Source organism: Schistocerca serialis, chromosome 1 (genome assembly GCF_023864345.2).
Source record: "Schistocerca serialis cubense isolate TAMUIC-IGC-003099 chromosome 1, iqSchSeri2.2, whole genome shotgun sequence".
Classification (NCBI taxonomy): domain Eukaryota; kingdom Metazoa; phylum Arthropoda; class Insecta; order Orthoptera; family Acrididae; genus Schistocerca; species Schistocerca serialis.
Window position 1 is genome coordinate 1,179,920,447 of NC_064638.1, and position 24,041 is coordinate 1,179,944,487.

At 41.9% G+C, this 24,041-nt stretch overlaps 1 protein-coding gene across 2 annotated transcripts in view; it reads right to left on the reverse strand.

Moving 5' to 3' along the window:
• Window positions 1–24,041, reverse strand: part of LOC126418736 (protoheme IX farnesyltransferase, mitochondrial) — a 280,801-nt gene that overhangs the window by 55,397 nt on the left and 201,363 nt on the right. Inside the window, exons 1-2 of one of the 2 annotated variants that reach the window (XM_050085656.1) lie at window positions 11,290–11,440; window positions 9,888–10,017 (exon numbers count right to left, since the gene is read on the reverse strand). In XM_050085656.1, the coding sequence (XP_049941613.1) occupies window positions 9,888–9,977 (90 nt within the window). In that variant the 5' untranslated portion in view covers window positions 9,978–10,017; window positions 11,290–11,440. Of the gene's footprint in view, window positions 1–9,887; window positions 10,018–11,289; window positions 11,441–24,041 lie in introns of those variants that run through there. The other variant, XM_050085665.1, reaches the window with a different exon arrangement.

Genomic DNA, 24,041 nt, shown 5'->3' on the forward strand with positions numbered 1-24,041 from the left:
AAGAACACACCGCTGACAGTCCGGGGAAAGGTGTTTGAGCATCTGATTGTGGATGCCATCTGGCCCAGAGGCTGTATCGGGGCACTGTGCCAGGGCGCTCTGCAGTTCCCACAAACTAAATGGGGCGTTATACGCCTCAGGGTGGCGAGAAGCAAAAGAAAGCCGTTTGCCTTCCTCCCGGCGTTGGAGCGTGCGAAACGCAGGCGGGTAATTCCCCGACGCAGAGGCCCGAACATAGTGCTGAGCGAAATGCTCGGCGATTGCATTGGCATTGGTGGATACCGCCCCGTTGATGGTAAGCCCTGCGACACCTGGAGAGTGCTGCAATCCAAAGATGCGCCGAATCTTCATCCACACCTGGGAGGGTGAAGTACGGGAACCAATGGTGGAAACGTACCTCTCCCAGCACTCCTGTATCCGCCTTTTGATGAGCCGCCGTGCCTGAGCACGGAGACGTTTGAAAAAAATGAGGTTCTCCAAAGACGGGTGCCGCTTATGTCGCTGAAGAGCCCGCCGACGTTCTTTAATGGCTTCAGCGACCTCTGGAGATCACCAAGGCAATGACTTTCGCCGGGGGCACCCTAATGAACGAGGAATGGTACGTTCCGCAGCGGAAGCAATCGGTGCAGTCAGTGTCTCAACCGCCACATCGATGGTACCGTGGGGGAGAGAGTCAACAGTGGCAGCAGAGGAGAACATTTCCCAGTTTGCCTCGCTAAATGCCCATCTAGGCATGCGTTCATGGGAGCGACGCTGGGGTAGTGAAAGGAAGATGGGAAAATGGTCACTACCACACAAGTCGGCATGGACTCTCCAGTGGACAGATGGTACAAGCCCTGGGCTGCACAACGACAGATCTATGGCCGAGAACGTGCCACACGCCACACTGAAATGTGTGGCGGCGCCGGTGTTTAAGAGGCAGAGGTCGAGTTGGGAGATGAGATTCTCGACCTCTCTGCCTCGGCCAGTAACCTTCGTTCCACCCCACAGGGGATTGTGGGCGTTAAAATCCCCAAGGAGAAGAAAAGGCGTGGGGAGTTGGGCGACAAGTGCAGCCAAGTCGGTCAGGGAGACTGTACCACCTGGAGGGAGATAGACACTGCAGACGGTTATGTCCTGGGTAGTCCTTACACGTACTGCCACAGCTTCCAATGATGTTTGAAGGGGCACAGGAGCACTATATACAGAGGTAAGGACATACACGCAAGCTCCACCTGACACACAATTGTAAGTGCTACGGTTGCAGTAATAACCCCTGTATCCACGAAGGACAGGGGTCCGCATTGCCGGGAACCAGGTTTCCTGGAGGGCAATGCAGAACGCAGGTGTCAGGCTGAGAAGCTGTCGTAGCTCAGAGAGATGGCTAAAATAACCGCCACAATTCCACTGGAGGATTGTACAAAGCGTGTCCCGTAGGGGCATGCAGGCACTGAAAAGGCAAATTACTTTGCAGGGTCACATGCTGTCACCGACTGAGCGACGGACGTCACTACGGCCATCGTTTCTGAGGAGACGGCGAGATCCAGGTCATCAGGGGACGCAAAGAGCTCGACCTCGTCCTCACAGGCTGAGCTGACAGGGAGCGTCGGTGCGGGAACCACTGGGTCCTTATCCTTCTTGGAGAGCTTCCTCTTCTCTCTCTTGTCTTTGGGAGGAGGGTTGGCATGCTGGGAGGGCTTTCCTGACGCAGTATCAGGAACAGAGGAAGAGCGTGAAGCCCTTCGACCAGCAGCTGGGGGCTTCTTCAGCCACTGGCTAGTGTCTTGTGAGACACTGGGGAAGTCCTTGGAAGGGACTCCCCCAAGGGATCCCTTCCGAACAAGTGAGGCCGGAGGAGGCTGTTGCGTCTCCGGCTGAGCAGCCGGAGAGAGCTGTCGCTTCCCCGGCTGAGGAGCCGGAGAGGGCTGTCGCCGCTCCGGCTGAGAGTTGGGGACTAACGTCCCCGGTTGCTTGGGGCGCACTGCTCCCAAACTCGGTGTTTTGGGAGCAGTGGAAGAGAGAGCGGCCTGTCCCAGCGGTGGGGCAGACGTTACTTGATTTCTCTGTGGGCCAACAGAGAAGGTAGTCTGTGCAGGAGCTGGTGGCGGCAGTGTGACGGTTGCATAACTCCTCAACAGAGGTGTAGGGGTGAGTCGTTCTAATTTCTTCTTTGCCTCTTGGTAACTTAAACGGTCCAAGGTCTTAATTTCTTGTATCTTCCGCTCTCGTTGATAGACTGCACAGTCTGGTGAGCAGGGAGAATGATGCTCCCCACAGTTAACGCAGGTGGGAGGCGGAGCACATGGAGCATTAGGATGTGGAGGTCGTCCACAATCACGACACGTGGGGCTGGAAGTGCACCTGGAGAACATGTGTCCGAATTTCCAGCACTGGAAGCATCGCATAGGGGGCGGGACATAGGGCTTGACATCGCACCGGTATATCATGACCTTGACTTTCTCAGGCAAGCAATCGCCCTCAAAGGCCAGGATGAAAGCACCGGTAGCGACCCTATTATCCTTCGGCCCCCTAAAGACACGACGGACAAAGTGTACACCTCGTCGTGCCAGGTTCTCACGTAGCTCGTTATCAGACTGTAGCAGAAGATCTTTATGAAAAATAATCCCCTGGACCAAATTTAAGGACTTATGGGGAGTGACAGTAACGGGGATGTCACCGAGCTTCTCACAGGCGAGTAATGCCTGCGACTGCGCAGATGAAGCTGCTTGTATCAAAATGGCCCCGCTCCTCATTTTGGAAAGAGACGCCACTTCCCCAAACTTATCTTCGAGATTGTGCACGAAGAAAAGAGGCTTAGTCCCCAAAAACGAATCCCCATCAGTTCTGCTGCATACAAGGTATCGTGGCGAATACGGCTCCTGTCTGTCTGCAGCCCTACGTTCCTCCCATGGTGTGGCTAGGGAAGGGAACGACTTCGGGTTATATGTCACAGCGTTAAAGTCCACCTTACCACGCTTAGAGACATTGGCGGTCGGACGACCACCAGATTGAGATTTCACCCGCTTCATTGCGGGGCATCCGCCCCGATGCCACCCACTCCGACCAGGGGCTCTCCCCACTGGCGCCACCCAGCCACAGCAAAGGCCACCTGGCAGGACGGCCGTTGCCGGGAGTCCCGATACCCCAGAGAGACGAGCATCTACTCCTTGGCTTACGTGGGGAGGTGTCAGCTCAGGCATCGGCAGTACGATCCCTGTGTTGTCAGGGGGCTACAACCTAGAGGTACATGACGACCCCACCACAACGGGCTGGCTACCGTGCTGGATTTTGGGTGCCATGGGTAGTCCATAGTGATCGTGGGTGCTGGTGGTGACGCACTAAGGGCGGTACTTACACAATACATCAGGTGTCTATGCCCAAAATGAGGGATGGAGGGTGCAGGTACGACGCCAAGACGATCAAGAGTGCCAAGGTCGTAGGGCACAGAGGACTGATGGTGCACCACGTAAGGTGTCCTTCCCCAAAAGGCTCGTACTTCTGTGGAATTTGGAAAAATGGAGGTCAAACCCTAATGGGGACCATCACATTAAGGCCTAAACGTTTGAGACTCCTTTGAGTCGCCTCTTACGACAGGCAGGAATACCGCGGGCCTATTCTTACCCCCGAACCCGCTGGGGGGTGTCACCGAGGTGAGATGTGGACAAATGGGGGCAACAGAGAGCAGTGTGGCGATTTGAATTGTAGGAGCAACATCATTTTGGAACCAGCATCCTGTGAGTGTGGCCAGTGACAAGTCTTCAGTGCAACGCTTGTGCCATGCAAGACGTGTCAGTTGAGGTAGTTTGCTGTTATTTGTATGCATTATTTCTTGCCTCTTTCACTGCAAGGCTGAATGAATTCAGTAGGTCTGATTTATTAAACTCTGCTCTACTATATTAGCTATTATACCTGGGCCGGTGAAACATGTCACTTGACAGCTCGCATGAGGTTGGCTATATTGCGATTGTGAGGTTGCAATAGCTCCCACTGCACACGCTTACAACTCCAAAGTACGCTTTGTAAATGTAAGCTACAATCAAAGTTTATATGTAAGTCAACAAAGTACGCTTTTCTAACAATGGAGAGAACGACAGTGAAGACTAAGCGTTTGATACTATATGAAACCGGGAAAAAGAAACACCCAAAGTTAATGACAATATCTATGAAAAGTCGTTCCAAATTGTTACTGTAGCAGCTGCATGTAAAAAGTCGTATAACAATGTAAACCTAAGCATACCAAATAATACACTATCCACACTCACAGAAAAAAATAAAGCAAAACATGCATAGCCTACCCGACTGCAGAGAGAAAGAATTAATTCTGTATAAATTTACACTTTCCAATTTAAGATGTCAATGGTGCAATTCCATCCAGTTCTCCTTCACCATCATCGGAATTGGAACCAAAACCGTTGTCTTTATCCTCATCGTTAAGAAATGGCATTAACTGTTCATTTTCATTTATAATGCCATCTATAGTCCGTGTTTCTTTTATCAGTTTAGCAACATAATCTACTTTTTTCCTCCGTGAGGTAGCATCTACAGAAGCAAGACCTTCATGTAGCAGTCTTTCCACTTCTGTTATCGTAAAAGTTACTTTTAATGTATGCCCTTGACGTCCCTTCAAACCAATTCAGTTGGATTAAAATGGCAGTGATAAGATGGTAGCCTAATTACCAAGTAACCCTGTTCACTTGCAATTTCATCTACAATGTATTTGGGCGTCACAGGCTCATTTTGTTTTACTAGCGAATATAACAGCAGCTTTATCATGCTGATGTCCGCAGCAATGTCTCTTGCCTGCAACCACTGCACCATAATTTCTTTACGGTCACTAGTGGTTGGAGTTTTGTCTTAAATCACAGAATGGTACGGTGCATTGTCCATCACAAACACCGACGGAACACTAAACTGGAGTGACAAATTTTTAAACCACTGTAGAAACTTTGGGGTGGTCCATATCCTTATGATAGTAACTCCCCCCCCCCCCCCCCCCCCCCCCGATTGAAAAACTAAAGGTCTTTCAGGCACAAAGCCATTTGAAGATCCTGCATGGGCCACAATTAATCGAGATCCTCTTCCTGTTGGCTGATGACCGCTGCTATTCAGAGTATCATCCGTCCAGCATTTCTCAACTGATTCTCCAGCGCTGATCCAGGTTTCGCCTAACCCTATGACTGAGTGTATGTCCTTTCCTACAATTTTGTGTAAGAAAATGGTATGAGCTGCGACATGAGCTTTTTCAAGTAACAGTTTTCATCTGTCTAACTTTTTAAAATGAAAGTTCATACTTTATAATATCATCTTAAGTGACGTTTTCCCCCCTCAGAAAAGTTCACTTTCTTTTAAATAAATTAGCAACTTCACTATTGTGGGGTATTCTTTCCTTTTATAGTATCCGTATATGTGCCGACAAATTGCATTGGTTTGGAAAGAATCAACATCTGTAACAGGACGAGGCTGCTTAAAAACACACTGTTTCTTCCACAGGGGCTTTCTTCCACACTGTTTACCTCACAGTCTTGTAAGTCTTGAAGTAGCAGCCCTTTCATTATAACTGCTCTTTCACAGAGTCCTAGAGTTTTCGAGGTACGCTCTAAAACTTTATCGGCAGGAATTGACACATGCCCATGAAATTCTTTTTCTTGCTTGTAAAACTCACGCATCCTCCGTAGCAGGAGGCACTCCACGGTGCAACGGACTGTCGCTTGGTGAAAGACATCGTTTTGGTGACATTGCTTAACAAATAAGAAGTGACACGTTTCAGCGGCCCAAGTATAGTGTGTTGTTGCTCTGGTACCTTACTCTGCATCCCCTTTAGTGTAAACCTGATTCATCCCAGTGGGGCAAGTTATCTAAAGGTGCTATCTTGTATTAGGTCTTTGAGTGATCTTGTTAATCTGAATACTGAGTTCTTCGGTGGTTTCTTGCTCTGTATGTACTTTGGGTTGTTTACATAGCAGCAAACACCCCCAACATGTACCTGTGTTGACCCAATGAGAGACTGGACCGTGGGTCAATGGAAATGTGTTGCATGATCAGAAGAATTATATTGCATGTTACACCAGGTTGATGGTAGTACCATAACAAGCTGTCATCCAGGTGAATGGCTGCACCACATCACAGAAGCAAGCTGGTGGGGGCAGTATTATGCTCTGGAGGATGCTGGCACCTTCCTGAGTCACCAGTCTTCTGATTGGTTTGATATGGTGCATCACAAATTCCTCTCCTATACCAACACATTCATTTCAGCATAGCACTTGCACCCTACATCCTCATTTATTTGCTGACGGTATGCCAATCTCTGTCTTCACCTATAGATTTTACCTTCTTTACATAGCTGTCAGCTATTTGAACATTATTGTGGGCCACTTGCACCCTTTCATACTTGATGTCTTCCCCAACGGCAATGGTGGCTTCTAGAAGAATAAAAGTCCACATCAAAAGATCAGAATGGTGATAAGTGGTTTGAGGAGTGTGATACTGAACTCATGTCAATGTCTTTGTCACCAGGTTCATCAGATCTGATACCTGATGGAACACACCTAGGGTGCAACAGGGCACCAGTTGTGTGTCCATGAACCACCAGCTCATAATTTAATAGAACTGTATGACCTTCTTTGAAGACATCTGGTAGAACGTACCTCTGGAAACCTACTTGTCAAACACATGCTGCATGGATCAACACACTATTAAGCAGTTGGCCATAAAGTTCTGGCGCACCAATGTAAATACAGTATTTGGATTTTCCAACCATGACAATGTCAAATACTAGATGACATGTTTTTTCCATTGTATAGTCAGGAGACGAAACAGTGTGAACAACTTTATAGCTAATATTTGATTACACATGCTAATCTTTTGGGTAGGTTTTACCCATCTATATCATAAGCTGGCTGTTGTCAGTGCAAACAAGTTTTATTTTTGGGGAAAGATGTTGTCTGCTCGTGGAAAATAATACATTGCCACAGATCACTTCATCATTACAACCTATGTTTCAAACATCATCATCTGCTCTACACTGTGCATGGACGGCCTTCAACAAAGTTCAGCCCAAAATGTAATAAAGAAGCTGTCGGAGCCCCTGAAATTCTTTTGAGTTCTCCCTTATCATCTGCCTTGATTGATAATGGAATGGCCAAATTCAGCAGATTACATGCTGAAAGGGTAATAGAATAAATTTTGTCTAATTAGTAACACTATTTGTTCTCTTTTCTTTAAAGTGTGTAACAGGATACTTAACTAGCGTAATTTTAAAACTACAAATGCCCAAGCAGTTCTGTGTGTTCCATCCTCTTCTTCCAATCCACTCTCCCACACCTTTTCTGGTGCACACAACTTGCCTGGTTGCACCAGAATGAGCTCACCAGTGTTAAGATTCCTATCCTATGTGCTTGCTGACTCTCCCTTTAAACTGGCCAACAATCTTCCCCCAACACTACTTCCTGCTCCTGCTCTTCCTTCTCCTCACCCACTCCACCTGACACTACCTTCACCCCGTTTGAACTGCAGCCTCGTGACTACGTAGCCATGTCGGTGTCTGTGTGTTTTTTCTATGAGCTCTGGAGAATGAAAGCAAAGCAACATTCTTGCTTATATGCCTATCAATAACTCAATGCTTATGCTAGCTGTATGGTGAGCTTTCACTTTTAAACCTTTATTGTCACTACATATATTCATCCATTAAATAAGTGTTGACTGAAATGCTGATGATGTATCTCCCTTTCTGAATCTGTTCCAGAGAAAGGGGAAACAGCATGATAAGTGCTACATAATGACAATAACTCTAAACAAATTGTACAAATTATTATATGCAAAATCAACACATGACAAATCAAATGATGGCAGTGGCACATAGAAGAACTAGACACATTTTAAACAAAATATCCCAACATCATCATAAACTCATAATAAAAACATATCCTGGACTTCACCTACACAAAGAACACCACTTGTACAAAACATCACTTGGCAGCATTTAATAATTAGCACCCTCTGTAATCTTAAAGAGTTGCCACTTTATGCCAAGAAAATAAATTACAACGCGGAATTCATGTTGTAAGTAGGAGCAACAAACAGTACCAATTCAATACACTACACAAGATGATTATTATTTAATTTTCACAAAACTACCAGACTCTGGAAAGCGGGGAAAGAAATCACAGATGAGTTAAGACATGAACAATAATCTTTTCAAATCCTACTTGCTGGAACTAGGCATTAAATAACCACATCAAAAAGTTTCAGTGGGCAAACTCTTCAATTCAGCAATTTCAGGTGACAATAACGAAGAATGTGAAAATTTGTCCAGCTATCCCAAAGAGTTGCTTATGTACATGTTGAAACAAAAAGCAAAAAAGTCTCTCATAAAAAGTCAAAGAAGTGAATTGTATCAGTCTTTCTTAATAAAAAATTGTTGATAGCATTCACTGTCATACTGTGGCCTTCAAGCCACCAATTAATCACCTTCCACATTCAGAATGTGCAAACACCTTACTCATTGGAATATTGAGTAATGGAAGATAGTATTCAACAGAGTGAGTCTACATACCTGACTTTTAGTAGATGGCTGTGTGTTAAGTAACTGTCTAACATACTGCTAAATATGTAGTTGAACGCATAAGACCAACTGGTTCAGAATCGAATCCACTGACTTGATGATAAAGTACAGCATAAAGCTCAATAAAGGAACAATTCTACTTTTAATTGGGCATAAGAAGAGGAGATATTAACACTTTCCAATACCACACGTCTGCTTTGACTCACAATGTCATGTGTGTGTGTGTGTGTGTGTGTGTGTTTTTGGGGCTTACGGGCACCCAACATCGAGGTCATCAGCACCCTGACACACATTAAAAGAAACGAATGTGGACAAATTTAGTAAAGTGGAAGCATACACGCAAAGAAAGTGGGAAAAGATGCAAAATGCTGTATAAAAAAAAAGTAAGGAAAACGAGAAAGGAACATTGTCATCAAACTGGCAAACATACCTGCATACGACAGACTGGAAAACAATATGTGTAAATTACGCATCATAACAAGGTATTTATCTTGGCTGTAGCCTATATGGAAGTGCTATGCAGATGATAAACAATGTAAACAGAAAGAGAGTAGAAGCTTTAGAAATTTGGTGCTACAGAACAAAGCTGAAGACTTGATGAGTAAAATGACCGACTAATTAAGAGCTATTTAACACACTGGGGAATTTATTGCACAACCCTACAAAGTAAAGAGATCAGTTGGTCAGACAGATCCAGAGGCATAAAGTAATTGCCAACAGACACAGATGAAGGCTTGAAAACAGTAAGCCATGTGGCTGTAGTTGTGCAGAGATTAAGAGTCTTGCATTGGTATAAGTTGAGAGCTGCATCAAACTCATCTTTGGACGCAAGAATTACAGTTATTTTCATGACAATGACATTCCATAGTTTCAGCTCAAAATGAACTGTTACTGTTCAACCAAACAGAGATCACAAACTATACCACACATCTGTATGTTACCAAAACTAAAATTTCATATTCATATTTGTTGGCCTTCCCAACCCAACCAAACTGTAATCTTCTAATGTCCCCTGGATCTCAGGCTATATCAATATGTCACATCAGTCTACATATCAAAAAGTAGTTCAGAGTCAAAATAAATGTTGTAAATCTTCTGTTCTATCTTGGTTTGTGCAAGCATGATGTCATGTCTTTGCACCATTATATCATGGGCTACAGGAAATGTACAGTATCAGAATGTTCCACTAAACGCAACTAAAAGCGACTGGAAAAGAATCAATCAAGTGTAAACTGTAGGTGTTTTCACATACACTTCTTTATTTAACAAAGCCAGAAATGGGCGAAACACAATAATAATAATAATAATATGATAACATTTGCATAAAAAAGAAATGTCCTATACTCACAGATCTGACTAGTTTTCCAAACTTTTTCTTTGTACAAAATGACCAGCAATAAATTCTCCAGGCATTTGATGAGGAGACTACGTATAACATGATATTCCAATGAGCAAATAATGGTTACTTTATGTCAGCCCTGAAAAAGAGCGAAAAATACAAATATTTAAGTCATTTCACAAAGTTCATGAATAAAATTTGACATATTCAGTATCAATACCAATATCATAGAACAGTAGCAAAGAATCCATGACAATGAACTGCATAAACTGGTGCTTCTTTGACAAGATTATTATGATTACTATCAGTGTTTCCTTTAGGACTACCAGTGCATCTAAGTCCCATTCGCAAGGTAGTATACAAAACAAATCACCCTATGTGTGTTCTATATAATGGCAACATTTCTGAAATTTAACCATGGGAACTACAATAATACCTGCACCAATTCAAATGGGCTCCCTCTACTGTGACAATGAATATGATGACCACCTTAAGACAGTTGGGAGTATGTGATAGAACCAAGTGAGGGTTCTCTACTTTTGCACTTGCGGAGTTGGGGGTGTAACGGAGTGTTCAGTGTGGAAACATCCTCAGCAACAGCAGACTTCCAAGATCTACAAATTACTGTTGAAAGTATTTGTGGTGCTCGACCTCTGACAGTACCTCGCTTTTCCAGAGAGGAAAGACCTAACAAATTTAGTTTATTAAACATATATGATGATATTGTATGGTTTTATACATGACACTGTTCATAATTGTATGATATCAAGAACCTAGACAGTATTGTTCATGTATGTCATGGCAAACTTGCTATGTGGATATGTGAATGGAATGATATGTACAACTTGAATATATGACACTGCGAATAAACAAGAGTATTTGTCATACATTTGAAATGGCTGTATGCTGTCATACTGACAGACAGTAAATACTGATGTTAACAACAACTAATATTGCAATAATCGTAAGCTTTTCTTTATAGCCAAATGTGCTAGCATTGTTTGGTAACACTGTTATAAACTGTTCCAAAAAACTGGTATGCTAATAATTCAATATTTTTTCTGTAGCCTTATTGAACAATCTTCGGTGTGGTATGTAGCACTATTTACATACACCAAATATACAAACAAAGGAAACAACGGACACATTCTACTCTCCACATCTCTCAGTGAGTAATTTCACGGACCACCATAACCCACCATCGCTGCTAGCTGCTGTTCGTAGAGTTCAGTCATATATCGAAGTTTCAGAACAACAAGCTCATATTTTCTGTCTACATTACAAACTCTACAAGAAAAACAAACGCCAACAAACTGCAAAGTGTACGCCACTTGTAACTTCATCGAAGTCAATAACACGTTACACGTGATGACACTATCTAGAAATATCATGGGTATTAGTACAGATATACCATTGCCATAACAAGTGACCAGAAGCAAAATATGTTGTTTTGAAACTCTTGTCCAGCATCACTTAAAAACATAACTTAACCTTCCGGTAACATTGCTCCACACTGACCAGAGATGTTGCAAACTAGTCTCGAGAACTTCAGTCAGTACGTGAAGATACTCCATATACAGTGTCAAACTGTCAAATCTGGCATACACTATGTGCCTAGTGTTTCAGAAACTCCATATTCTTTCTTATCACTCATTCATCAAAATTACTGCTATATCAGAGCACGTGCCTTGCAAAATTAGAGCATTAAAACGAGTTTTCAAATTACTCTCCAAAGAAATTATACAGTTATCCGTTTCTAATAGACAAAACACTTTGTTGCAAAAACAAGATACTATATTATTCTTAATTAATCTTCTTGTGGACGAGTTTTTTTTTTAAAAAACTAGCCTCTATAAAAGAATATGTTAAGCGTATGTTATCGATTAAAACTATATTAACTATACGCAGAATAAAGACCAGTTAACACTGGCAGTAGCGTTACATTACATCACGTCAAAACATTGCACAATGCGCCTCAGATTGCGGCATTCGCACAGGCCGCCACGTTAAGGTTTCTCACAAAGAAAGTTCAGGCAGTGAATCGACTTCTAATATCGGAAGTTAACCTATTCGCACCGCTCCCACTCATGTTATAGTAGTAGATTTTGTGCTTGTGTATTTTCTTAATCTTTATTTCATTATTTCACTTTGTTTTCGTACCAAATTGCATGATACCTTTGAATTTCTATTGAATAGTCTTCCACAAGCGATGTCAGAGATCTGAAAGTGAAAAATTACTTAGGTTTACAATAACAGAACAGAGCTAATGCCCACTCTGTAGACGAACAAGAAGAAAAGTTGAAGCAATTTTCATTAAATAAAGCTGATAAAGTGAGCTCTAATGAAAGAGGAAAATGCAGTTGTTCAAGATGTTATAAACCACATAAGAAAACAAAGATAATGGATGAAGTAAAAAAAGGCTGCATACAGTCCCTCACAAAAATTGGTTGATGTGTTTGTATATTTCCTTGCTGGCGAATAAACGCCTATGTTTTGAAATATTGTTTACTTCTTAGTTCTTTACCACACTAAACTGATCAAGAACCTAGCCATGAAGTTTGATTTGGGCGTTAATAATCTTTAATGTTATTAGGTCCTCAATTCAGATATTATACTCCTACCTTTTGTATCGTGAATCGTAGCTCATAACCTCACAAACGAATTGACGTGACAGACAGTGTGAATTCAAGGAGACGTGACAGTCCCTTGATGTGATATGACGGGACGGCCAGTGTGAATCGGCCTTAAGTATTTTTGCTGGATTTTACAAGGCTTCACAAATGATCAGTAGGTCTGATTTCACTGGAACAAGGAAGATTGCCGGCCGTAGTGGCCGTGCGGTTAAAGGCGCTGCAGTCTGGAACCGCAAGACCGCTACGGTCGCAGGTTCGAATCCTGCCTCGGGCATGGATGTTTGTGATGTCCTTAGGTTAGTTAGGTTTAACTAGTTCTAAGTTCTAGGGGACTAATGCCCTCAGCAGTTGAGTCCCATAGTGCTCAGAGCCATTTGAACCCAAGGAAGATTACTGAGATTTCAATTAATTTCTAGTACATTTAGCATACAGCAACTGTTAGTTAGGCACGGTCTTTAATGAAATGGGTCGTCACTTTTTAAACTCATAGGTGGAAAAAAACGTACACTGCTCAAAATACTTAGCTTCATTTATATATTAAGGGCACACTTAGGAGAACAGTGCGCCATGTCACTTCAAGTCTAAACATTCCTTAATGCATTTCAAATTCAGACAGGATCTCAATGGCACAAAACGTCACATGACCTCAGCATCAAGGTTTCCGTCAAGAATTTTTTAACGTTGACGTTGGTGGCGGGAATCGTGTCGTCGTTTGGTAGAACATTGGGAGTTAATCTACACGAAGTTTGCCGAAGCGACTGGACGATGGAATGTCAAAGTTTCTAAATAGAGGGATGATGCACCTGACTGGCGCCATGCCAGCCATGAATCAGCCTTACCCCCTCTTTCTTTTTTCTTGTGAGGGAACTTCCAGTGGAATATTATCAAAATTTTGTTAGCAGGGGCTTTCAAAGAAAGTATCTCCAATTGTCTCCTTGGCTGATTACTAGTTACCTGTTTTGATTGGCCGAATATACTTAGGTGGCACTTGTTTCTCAAATAACATTCAGGAGAACAGAGGAGTACAGTTTTTCGTGACACTGGATTCAGACTTCAGTCGGGACAGCTGCAGGTGCTCCCCAGTATCATAATCTGAGGAGGGTGCACACATTTGGACTTCATGTTACATCACAATGGCCACAGATGTTCTGACTCTGGGTTGAAATTCCGACTAAGCTGGATGCTCCTGGCACTCTTGTACCAGACTCAGAGAGGGTGAATGCTGTGTTCTAATCCTGAGGGTATTTTTTATGGAAACTCGAGATTTATCTACTCCTGCGCCAATATTTCTGTTAGCTACCTTATCCAGTTCATGGGTGCATATCATCTTAATGAGTTGTGTCCATACGTTTCTGCAAATTTGTTCATGCAGTGCCAAGTGCACACTGTTAATTTCTTGCATGTCTGGTTAATATCCTCTTCGGATAACATGATACTTGCAGCTGCTTCTGCACCACTGGAGAATGAAAATGTGACCAGGATCCTTACAGCTACTAATTTTCATTCTTATCTTCCCCATTTGCATGAAGTCTACTAATAATCATTTAAAGTATCACCTAAGTGGTTCTTTCTGCTGTTCATTAACGGTTTTATTTATCTGTCATATGAGAATATCCTGTATTTGTGTGCTTTTGGGCGATAGATAAGTAAATCTGGACGCATTGTATGTATTTCACAGCTAGGTAAATCCACCCCAATAGCTGAGTGGTCAGTGTGACAGATTGCCGTCCCACAGGACCGGGTTCGATTCACGACTGGGTCGGCGATTTTCTCTGCTCAGGAACTGGGTGTTGTGTTGTCTTCATCATCATTTCATCCATCCGGCGCGCAGGTCGCCCAATGTGGCGTCGAATGTAATAAGACCTGCAACAAGGTGGCCGGACCTGCCCCGCAAGGGGTATCCCAGCCAATGACGCCAAACGCTCATTTCCATTTCCCTGACCCCTATTATTTAAACAATTAATGCATGACCCATATCTATGGCTCATTTATAAGGGATATTCTGTGTGACATTTTGGTATTATGTATCTCAACATTCTGATTAGAGTCGAGATGGAAAAAGGTATTAAACTGACTAGTTAAGTCAGAGCACATGTCGGCCTCTTGCAAATTTATTTATGCAATTAGAGAAGAATTACTACAGCTAAACAAGTTTTAACAAAAAGAAAAACGGAAGGATTCAAGATTAGGGTCTAACATTCCATCAACATCAAGGTCATTAGAGACAGAACACATGCTGACATTGTTTCAAGGATGGTGAAGGAAGTAGTCTATGCTCTTTCAAAGGAATCATCCCAGAATTTGCCTGGAGTGATTTAATGAAATCACAGAAAACCTAAATCAGGATTGTCAGACATGGACTTCAACCATCATCCTCCTGAATGTGAGTTCAATATGCCAAACACTCTGCCATCTTCCTCAGTTTTACAAAAAGGAAGTTCGTCTTATATAAAGTTTATATACTGCACTGCAGTACAGTAGTCTTACATAAAATTCTTACCTAATTGTTACGAGATGGCTTTTATGTAAGTTACTACTTTAGGAAAACACTTCATTACACAATTGTACTTTGTTTGCAGATATAAATCATTATGCCACAATGATTAATAACTTTATATCTATATAACCCATAAATAACAATAATCATCATTAATTTTATCTCTATATAGTGTAATATGGTATGACACAATGAATCAAAAAATCACACTGATAACTCAAGAAAATATTACAATTTATAATTTTGTATACTCCCATATCAAAACTCCAAGCTTGTCTTCAAATTCAGAGTTGGTTTGTGTAGATTTTTTCCTTCTTTTGGGGAGTGGAGATGGGAGGAGGGGCAGTTTCCTTCCAGTGCTCCTCCTGGGTTTGCCATTCAGCTCCATTATAACACTAGGTGACGAACAGGTTACTCTAGCTCCTATCGGAATTCTGTGAGGGGCAGTCAAATGGAGACTGAAGATCTGTCACAATGGGACCATGGAATGGTTAGATTCAAAAGTAATCACCACACACATTAAGACATTTGTCCCACTGGGAGACAAGATGATCAATTCCTGTTTAGTAGAATGTGGTCGATCACTGATAGATCCACAACTGCACCTACTCTTGCACTTCCTTGTATGACTGAAACCAGCTTCCACATATGTCGTTCCCATTGCGGAGGTGATTAGGTTTTTATTTGGTTGCCTCTTATACTATCTGTTTTTTAATCTGTTTAAGATCTATAATAAGGAAGACAATCAACAGAAATGACACTAGTGTGGGCCATCTGGAGGAACAGCCCATAGATCTCAGTTTGCAAAGAAGAATGTGAGCCAAGGATTCGTGCTGAGGATATCTTGAGTCCCACAAAACTTTGCTCTCAACAGAGAGGACCTAAGAGCAAACGAATTTTGGGTATGACAGTCACTAATGGAAACTGGCAATACAAAAACTGGGCTCTCAATAGAGAGTATGTAGGAAAAAGAAAACAAAATTTGAATTTGACAGTTACTAAGGGAAACTAGCAAAGCAAAAAAAAAAAGTAGAGGAGAATTTTAAGAAAAACACATATTATTCTCTCACTCCTTGTAGCCCTTTGGTGTTGTGGCTGATGAAGGATAGTTGAAGTGATACCAATTAGAGGTACTCTATCGACACTGTCAGCTTTCCTTCGCTGCCAGTAGTCAGCATTATGATGTCATCTGCTTTTGTGAATGAAAGGTGACGTGACCTGCAGAGTTTCTGACACATAAGCCAGCTGGTGTGGCTGAGCAGTTCCAGCCACTTCAGTCTGGAACCATGCGACCTCTAAAGTCGCAGGTTCGAATCCTGCCTTGGGCATGAATGTGTGTGATGTCCTTGGATTAGTTAGGTTTTAGCAGTTCTAAGTTCTAGCTGACTGATGACCTCAGATGTTAAGTCCCATAGTGCTCAGAGCCATTCCTGACACATAACAAAACTTAGCGCACTGAGGAAAAGACATATGGCGACAAAATTGGCAAGGTACACAGCATTGTATTCTACCTTCTTTAAGTTCCTTCATCATCTACGAGGACACAAATTCAACCATTCCAGAAGCACTCATCAGTCATCAGTACTTGATAAATAACTGTGTACTCAGCTGATGGATCCATGAGCATCCACGTTGTAATTCATATAGAAGACTAGGAGGACTAGCTGCAGATTGAATCTGTTAGTGGTTACCACATGTTAATGCACAAAAATTAGGAAAACTACTTGATGTATGTGATATGACGAATGACAGTGCTCTACAACTGTTATTGTTGTACTATCTAGTCCTTAGTCTGGTTTGATGCAGTTCTGTGTGTTAGACTATCCTTTGCAAATCTCTTCGTCTCAGGATAACTATTGAAACCTATATACATCTGAAATGGTTTACTTTGTTCAAGCCTTGCTCTACCCATATTTTCCCCCATTAGCAAATTAACTGTTCTATTGCTGTCTCCTTCCAGAGTTCACAATCTCACTCTTTTTGTGGAGAGATGTTGACTCAGTTTCTGAGGTAAACTATCACAAAATGGAAAGAACATCGAGTCTTGGTATTGATATATGAATGAACAGTTTAACACTAACTGTTTGTACTTTGAAATAATTTGTATTATGAAATAATTTATATTGTGAACTAATGAGATATATTTGCATTTGCATTTGCAGTGAATGGTGTCGAGAAATGAATGAGCAGTGTAACATTAGTTTTATGCAATTACTTCTTTGCTACAATGTGTAAACAAAACAGTATTACACATTAGGGATAAATCGAATGAGATTTCTCTAATGTTAACAGATTGACAATGTATTTGGAGGTTCCAATCCCCATTCGGCCATCTTGATTTAGGTTTTTGTGGTTTTCCTAAACTACTTCAAGAAAATGCCAGGACGGCTCCTACTAAAAGATCTGGGCTGACTATCTGTCTTATCCTTGTCAGATTAAAAGTGTATGTAAATGGCTATATTAATTAGTTATATTTTTATGACATGTCCAATATCCTTGTGAATGTCATCGATGAATAAATGAAACTTCTATTAGGGTAATACTTCTATTACATTCCTCGATGTCTTAGGATGTATTCTGTCAACATAGCCATTATTTTAGCCAGGTTGTGCCATAAAACTTATTCCTCCACCATCAGTTTCAGTAGCTCTTTATTAGTTAACTGTTCTGCCCATCCAGTCATCCCCATTATTCTGTAGCACTATATTATAAAAGGGTCAGTTCCTTTCTCAACACGGAAATTTCAAAAGATTCCATTCTTTTACTTGTAAGGCCACATGTTCAGAAAATATTTCACAACACTTAAATTTATATTAGATTCTAATTTTATTTTACAAAAAGTTATTTCGCGAATTTCAATTCCTTTTCGATATTTCTCCTGTTTCCTTTGCTGCTTCGTCTATGTAGTTGACGAATAATGTGGGGGATGGGTTACAACCTTGTCTCACTTCTTCCTCAACTATTGCAAATGCAGTCTGGTTTTTGTACAAGTTGAAGGAAACTTTTCGCTCTCTGTGCTTATCTCTTATAATTTCAGAATTTTGATCAACACTTTCCAGTACCTTACATCAATCAGCAAATGCTTCAGATGCAGATTTGTCATGGCGCTATGCCTTTTCACACAAAATGTAGTGTGAAATTGTTGACTGGGAGTCCGATGAGTTGTTCAATTGCCAAATAGGGAAAGACCATGTTTTCTCACGCACAGTGGCAACTTTCCAATCTAGGTACAATAATGTAAATGTCATGTGACTAGGGCCTTCCTTCGGGTAGACTGTTCGCCGGGTGCAAGTCTTTCAATTTGACACCACTTCGGCGACTTGCGCTTGATGGGTATGAAATGAAGATGATTAGGACAACACAAGACCTAGTCCCTGAGTGGAGGAAATCTCCGACCCAGCCGAGAATCGAACTTGGGACCTTAGGAATGACATTCTGTTGCACTGACCACTCAGCTACCAGGGGCGGATTCCAATGGAGGTATTGTTCCTTTAATGTAGATGACTACTATGTGTGCCCATAGAGCTTAGTGCCAAGTTTGTACTGTTGATATCGAAGAGAGTGTGAAGAGGGAGGGTGAAATATGATGTTTACACATAATCTGTTCCTCTTGAATAGCACTAAGAGTGTCGCCGACCTCAACGTCGTCTGGGATTCGAACCGTCTACCTCGAGTCGAGTGCTAAGATGCAGTGTGTGTGTGTGTGTGTGTGTGTGTGTGTGTGTGTGTGTGTGTATGTCAGAGATTTCAGCAACGAAAAAAAAGACTTGTGTAGCTTTTTTGGGAGGGAGTGGGAGAGTGTTGATGAAGATAGTTTCTTTACAAACCTCCTTATACAGGAGTATTACACTGAAGTGAACACCACACAGTGGTCCACTTGTAACAATTGATGTATGTTAGTGCTCATACACCAATAATTTTAAATTAATGTAACTTAATTTTATTTCAGTACGAAATTTTGTCATAGTGTAAAGCTAATTATACACGTGAGTGTTTTTCGAGTAATAAGTGTCACCGGGATTCAGCTCACTGGCAGTGTCCGAGAGTAGGGAAATATCTCAGCTAGATGCTCTCTATGAGTTTAGACCACCTGTGTAGACGGCAGCCTGTTCACCGTAGCTCTCAAACAAGAGAAACTATTCTGACAATGCTATTAGGGTCATTGCAAATTTTGGCGATATACATCTCAGTAAATTAGCTTACCATGCATATTTTCATTCTCTGCTTTCGTGTGGCATCATATTCTGGGGTAACTCATCATTGAGTGAAAGAGTATTCATTGCACAAAAGGGTGTAATCAGAATAATTGCTGGAGCTCACCCAAGATCATCCCGCAGACATTTATTTAAAGAGCTAGGGACCTTCACTGTAGCCTCACAACACATATATTCACTTATGAAATTTGTTATTAACAATCCGAACGAATTCAAAAGTAATAGCAATGTACATGGCTACAACACTAGGAGAAAGGATGATCTTCACTACTCAAGGTTAAATCTAACTTTGGCTCAGAAAGGGGTAAATTGTGCTGCCACAAAAGTCTTTGGTCACTTACCCAACAGTGTGAAAAGTCTGGCAGATAGCCATATAGCATTTAAAAGGAAATTAAAAGAATTTCTGAATGGCAACTCCTTCTACTCATTAGATGAATTTTTGGGTATAGTAAGTGGGTAATTTCCCCACCCCCCCCCCCCCACCCAAAAAAATTAACTGTCATGTAATATTTTGTGTAATGTAATATCTTGTATAGACACCCTTTATTAACCTGACATGTTCCACATCATTATGAAGTGTCGTATTCATGATCTATGGAACAAGTACTAATCTAATCTAATCTCCGTCGGGAGAGCTGAGTGTACTGAGCGGCCATACTGTGGCCACTACTTGTGCTGTATTTCACAGTTTGTACCCTGCAACATCTTGGTAATTGTATTTTGCCATAGTCGTGTATACATTAAATAAAAGTACTCACAAAACTGCGTGTTTTGAGCCGCAATATGTCGTTGTGGCATGTTTCTGAGCGAAGAAATCGCCCGTTTTACCTCCTAAACGAACAGCACGAGCAGTTAGCCTAGTTCGAAGTTCTAAACTCAAACAATTCTACAAAGAAAATAACATATAAAAGCATCGTAGATGCATTACATAGAATTAACAATTAAAAATAAAAAAGTTGTCACTGAAGAGACTCGATCCTAGGTTAATATGAAAATATGAGGTAAAAAGTAGCATACTATCCACTGTACCATAACACCCTCCCAACAGAGCTCTCTATAAACGCATACCAACGTAGCTGGAACAGTTGCGACTACTGTCACGGTGGACATGCGCTGTGAGTGAATCTTAGCGATGTGTCGGAAAAAAAGCTAATGAAGAAAGCAGCCACTAACTGGACTTACGACGAAGTTGCGCATTTAGTTAGTTTGTATGAAGGAAGTCCAATGTTATGGAATGTACAGTTACTGGACTCCAGGAACTGAAATAAAATGCAAAGTTTGTTGCCTGAAATGGTTACAGTTTTTAACACCTCTACAGAAAAAAATTACCATAATATCCACAATTCAAGAAATCAGGCAGAGCTCTTTTATAACATAGATAACACAGAGAAACAAGTGCAGTTATGTTTGAAGTAATAGTTTTGGAACTCGGAAAATTGCCATTTAACTTCGAGTAATACAACTCTATCTATAACTTCAGCTATATCTACAATTTTATATGATGCATTTATTGATTATATTGTTATACTAGCTGTTGAAGAACGGACCTTCAAGAATTATGAATGGTTCCTTAAGTCAATACAAATAAAAATGTTCAAATGCGCCGTATTTGGCTTTTGAAAGTTTATGGCTATTAATACGAAATTAGTGTAATGTTAAACGCAATAAAAGTACCTGGTGCTGGAAATCAGGAGCCTGTCTTTAACACTAATGGATTTATGCGTAATAGTATCTAGATTGACCATTTTGTATCCAATTACAAAAAGCATATCTTCCATTTACATTGCAGCTATTCTCGTAAAATTTCGATATTGCTGTGGATTTTCCGTCACAAGCTCTACAGTGAGTTTCTTATATGTTCCAAAATCATTCCGCCACCTAATCCAATCTCTTATCCCGCCACGAAAGCGATCGTTTACGTCTTTCCTTTACCAATAAAGACACTAAAAGTGCAGCTGCATCCCGACGCTCTTTCACTGCAACCTCTTCCTTCGTGCACAGAACTACGGAAGAAAAACCCCATGGAGAGTGACCTCACCTCTCACTTACACTCTCATCCTGCAGTGTGTGTAAGCGCTTCCGACATCTGCTCTCGAAAGACGCTCAGAAACTGACAGAAAGTGCTCTCAGGGAACTGTCAGGCAGTAACTATCACCGAAAATTCGCCCCAAGTGTAAACAGTTCTGCGAGTACTGTCTAACAGTACCAAACTGTCTGAGAGCGAGAAACTCTCATGTGTATTCCGGCTCTAAAATGCATTTCGATATTACGTTTACGGATTTTCAGAAACGTCGATCGTAAACACAAAACGCCATATTTTGAAACAACAAATTAGTGGCTTCACAGTGGCTGACAACTGATTAAATAATCTTTGTATACGAGATTTATGAACGCTATGAGAATAAAATGCATGATTCAGAATATCAATTTGTGGCTAATTGGGCCAGCTGTGTAACTGAATAAAAGAATTTAAATTTTGTCATTTGTGTTTTGTTTTATTTTTTAATGATTGAAGCAGAACACATGCACGAGAAACTAAATACTTCTATTCGGTTGCATGTAAGATGGAATTTGGAATCAGTGCACAAACAGCTGATGGACGACAGAACAGTAAACAGTTCTAGATATTATCATTCTTTACATTATACATGGCATGACATTCTTTTACAATTGGCTGGAAGGCTCAACTGAGGTTCTGTGATATCGGCTTTGTACAGAATGTAGAATATAATTAGCACTAAGACAGTATTTGAGTTTGTATTGATATAAAGTTTGGATAATTTCCAAGAGCATTCACGAGTGACATTTGTCAAACATGCTACTGTCATGGCGCTTTTGTTTACAGTGTTGATAATAGAACACCCTGTAATAGTGAACCTTGTCAGCAGCGCTCTGCAGATGAGTGAACTGAAGCCAGTGCAGTGTCCACTTGCGCTACTCTTACCTTTTTCTTTCTTTCGTTCGGCCTTTGTCCCTCTCTAACTCGGGGTTGGCCATGTTATTACGGGTTTGACAGTGCTGGTTGCAGAGGGTGGCCAGATGCCCTTCCTGACGCCCCGCCCCCCCCCCCCCCCCCCGACATAAGTAGTGTACCCCAAAGGTTTGTGTATCGTGTAAACCATGAAATAGTGAGAACGTTTTTCAAATGTCTGCGAGGCGTGTAACTGAGGCGGAACGTAGGGACCAGCCTGGCATTCACCTAGTGGGATGTGGAAAACTGCCTAAAAATCACATGCAAGCTGGCCGGCTTACCGGCCCTCGTCGTTTATCCGCCGGGCGGATTCGATCCAGGGCCGGTAACTCTACCAGAGTCCAGGAATCATCGCATTAGCGCTCTTTTTTTTGTTTTTTTTTTATGTAACCTCATTTTGTTCGTTATAGTTCGTTGCAATTGTTCGTGGCGGACGTCCCCAGACGCCCTTTGAAGTTCATTATTGATCCATTCACTCAGTTTTTTTTATTACAGAGGGCAGCTAACCCTCTAACCGATCACGCTGAGCTACCGTGCCGGCGCGCTCTCGGCTAATCTGGCGGGTTACACCACCTTTACCTGCTGGGGGTTAATTCGGAGATTCTGTATTGCGGAAACTGATTTAGAGTTCATTTATTGCCGAATTGCGATTTTACGAATTACGTGGATTGTATTAGGGATATGTGTAAGGAACTTGGTAAAAAAACGACAGACGTTGATTTTCCGATGAAATTATATTATACGAGGTGTCACAAAAGAAATGTGATCAGGAGAATCGCGTGGTTCGATAGCTATAAACTGACGACACAACAGGGTATTATTTTAGTCTCTTGCTGGCTTAAGGAATATACGTTACAAGTCACTGCTTCAGAAACTGCTTTACGTACAAATACTGCTGTAGATTGCTATGGTTTTTGTCGTGAGGTGTGTTAAGCGATTGTAACGAACTCTACATGTTTCAGTATTTTCACAATTTGCGTTTATAATTTGTGTTTGGGTGGCTACTTGTGAGAATCTCACAGTTTTGCTGAGATATGTACACTGAAGCGCCAAACAAACTGGTATAGGCATGCGCATTCAAATACAGAGACATGTGAACAGGCAGAATACGGCGCTGCGGTCGGCAACGCCTATATAAGACAGCAAGTGTCTGGAGCAGTTGTTAGATCGGTTACTGCTGCTATAATGGCAGATTATCAAGATTTAAGTGAGTCTGAATGCAGTGTTACAGTCGGCGCACGGGCGATGGGACACAGCATCTCCGAGGTAGCGATGAAGTGAATGTTTTCCCGTACGACCATTTCACGAGTGTACCGTGAATATCAGGAATCCGGTAAAACATCAACTCTCCGACATCGCTGCGACTGGAAAAAGATCCTGCAAGAACGTGACAACGACGACTGAAGAGAATCGTTCAACGTGAAAGAAGTGCAACCCGTCCGCAAATTGCTGCAGGTTTCAATGCTGTGGCGTCAGCAAGTGTCAGCGTGCGAACCATTCAACGAAACATCATCGATATGGGCTTTCGGAGCCGAAGACCCACTCGTGTACCCTAGATGACTGCACGAATCAAAGTATTACGTCTCGCGTGGGCCCGTGAATACCGACCTTGGATTGGTGATGACTGGAAACATGTTGCCTGGTCGGACGAGTCTCGTTTCAAATTGTATCGAGTGGATGGACGCGTACGGGTGTGGAGACAACCTCATGAATCCATGAACCCTGTATGTCAGCAGGGAACTGTTCAAGCTGGTGGAGACTCTATAATGGTGTGAGGCATGTGCAGTTGGAGTGATATGGGACCCCTGATAACGTCTAGATAAGACTCTGACAGGTGACACGTACGTA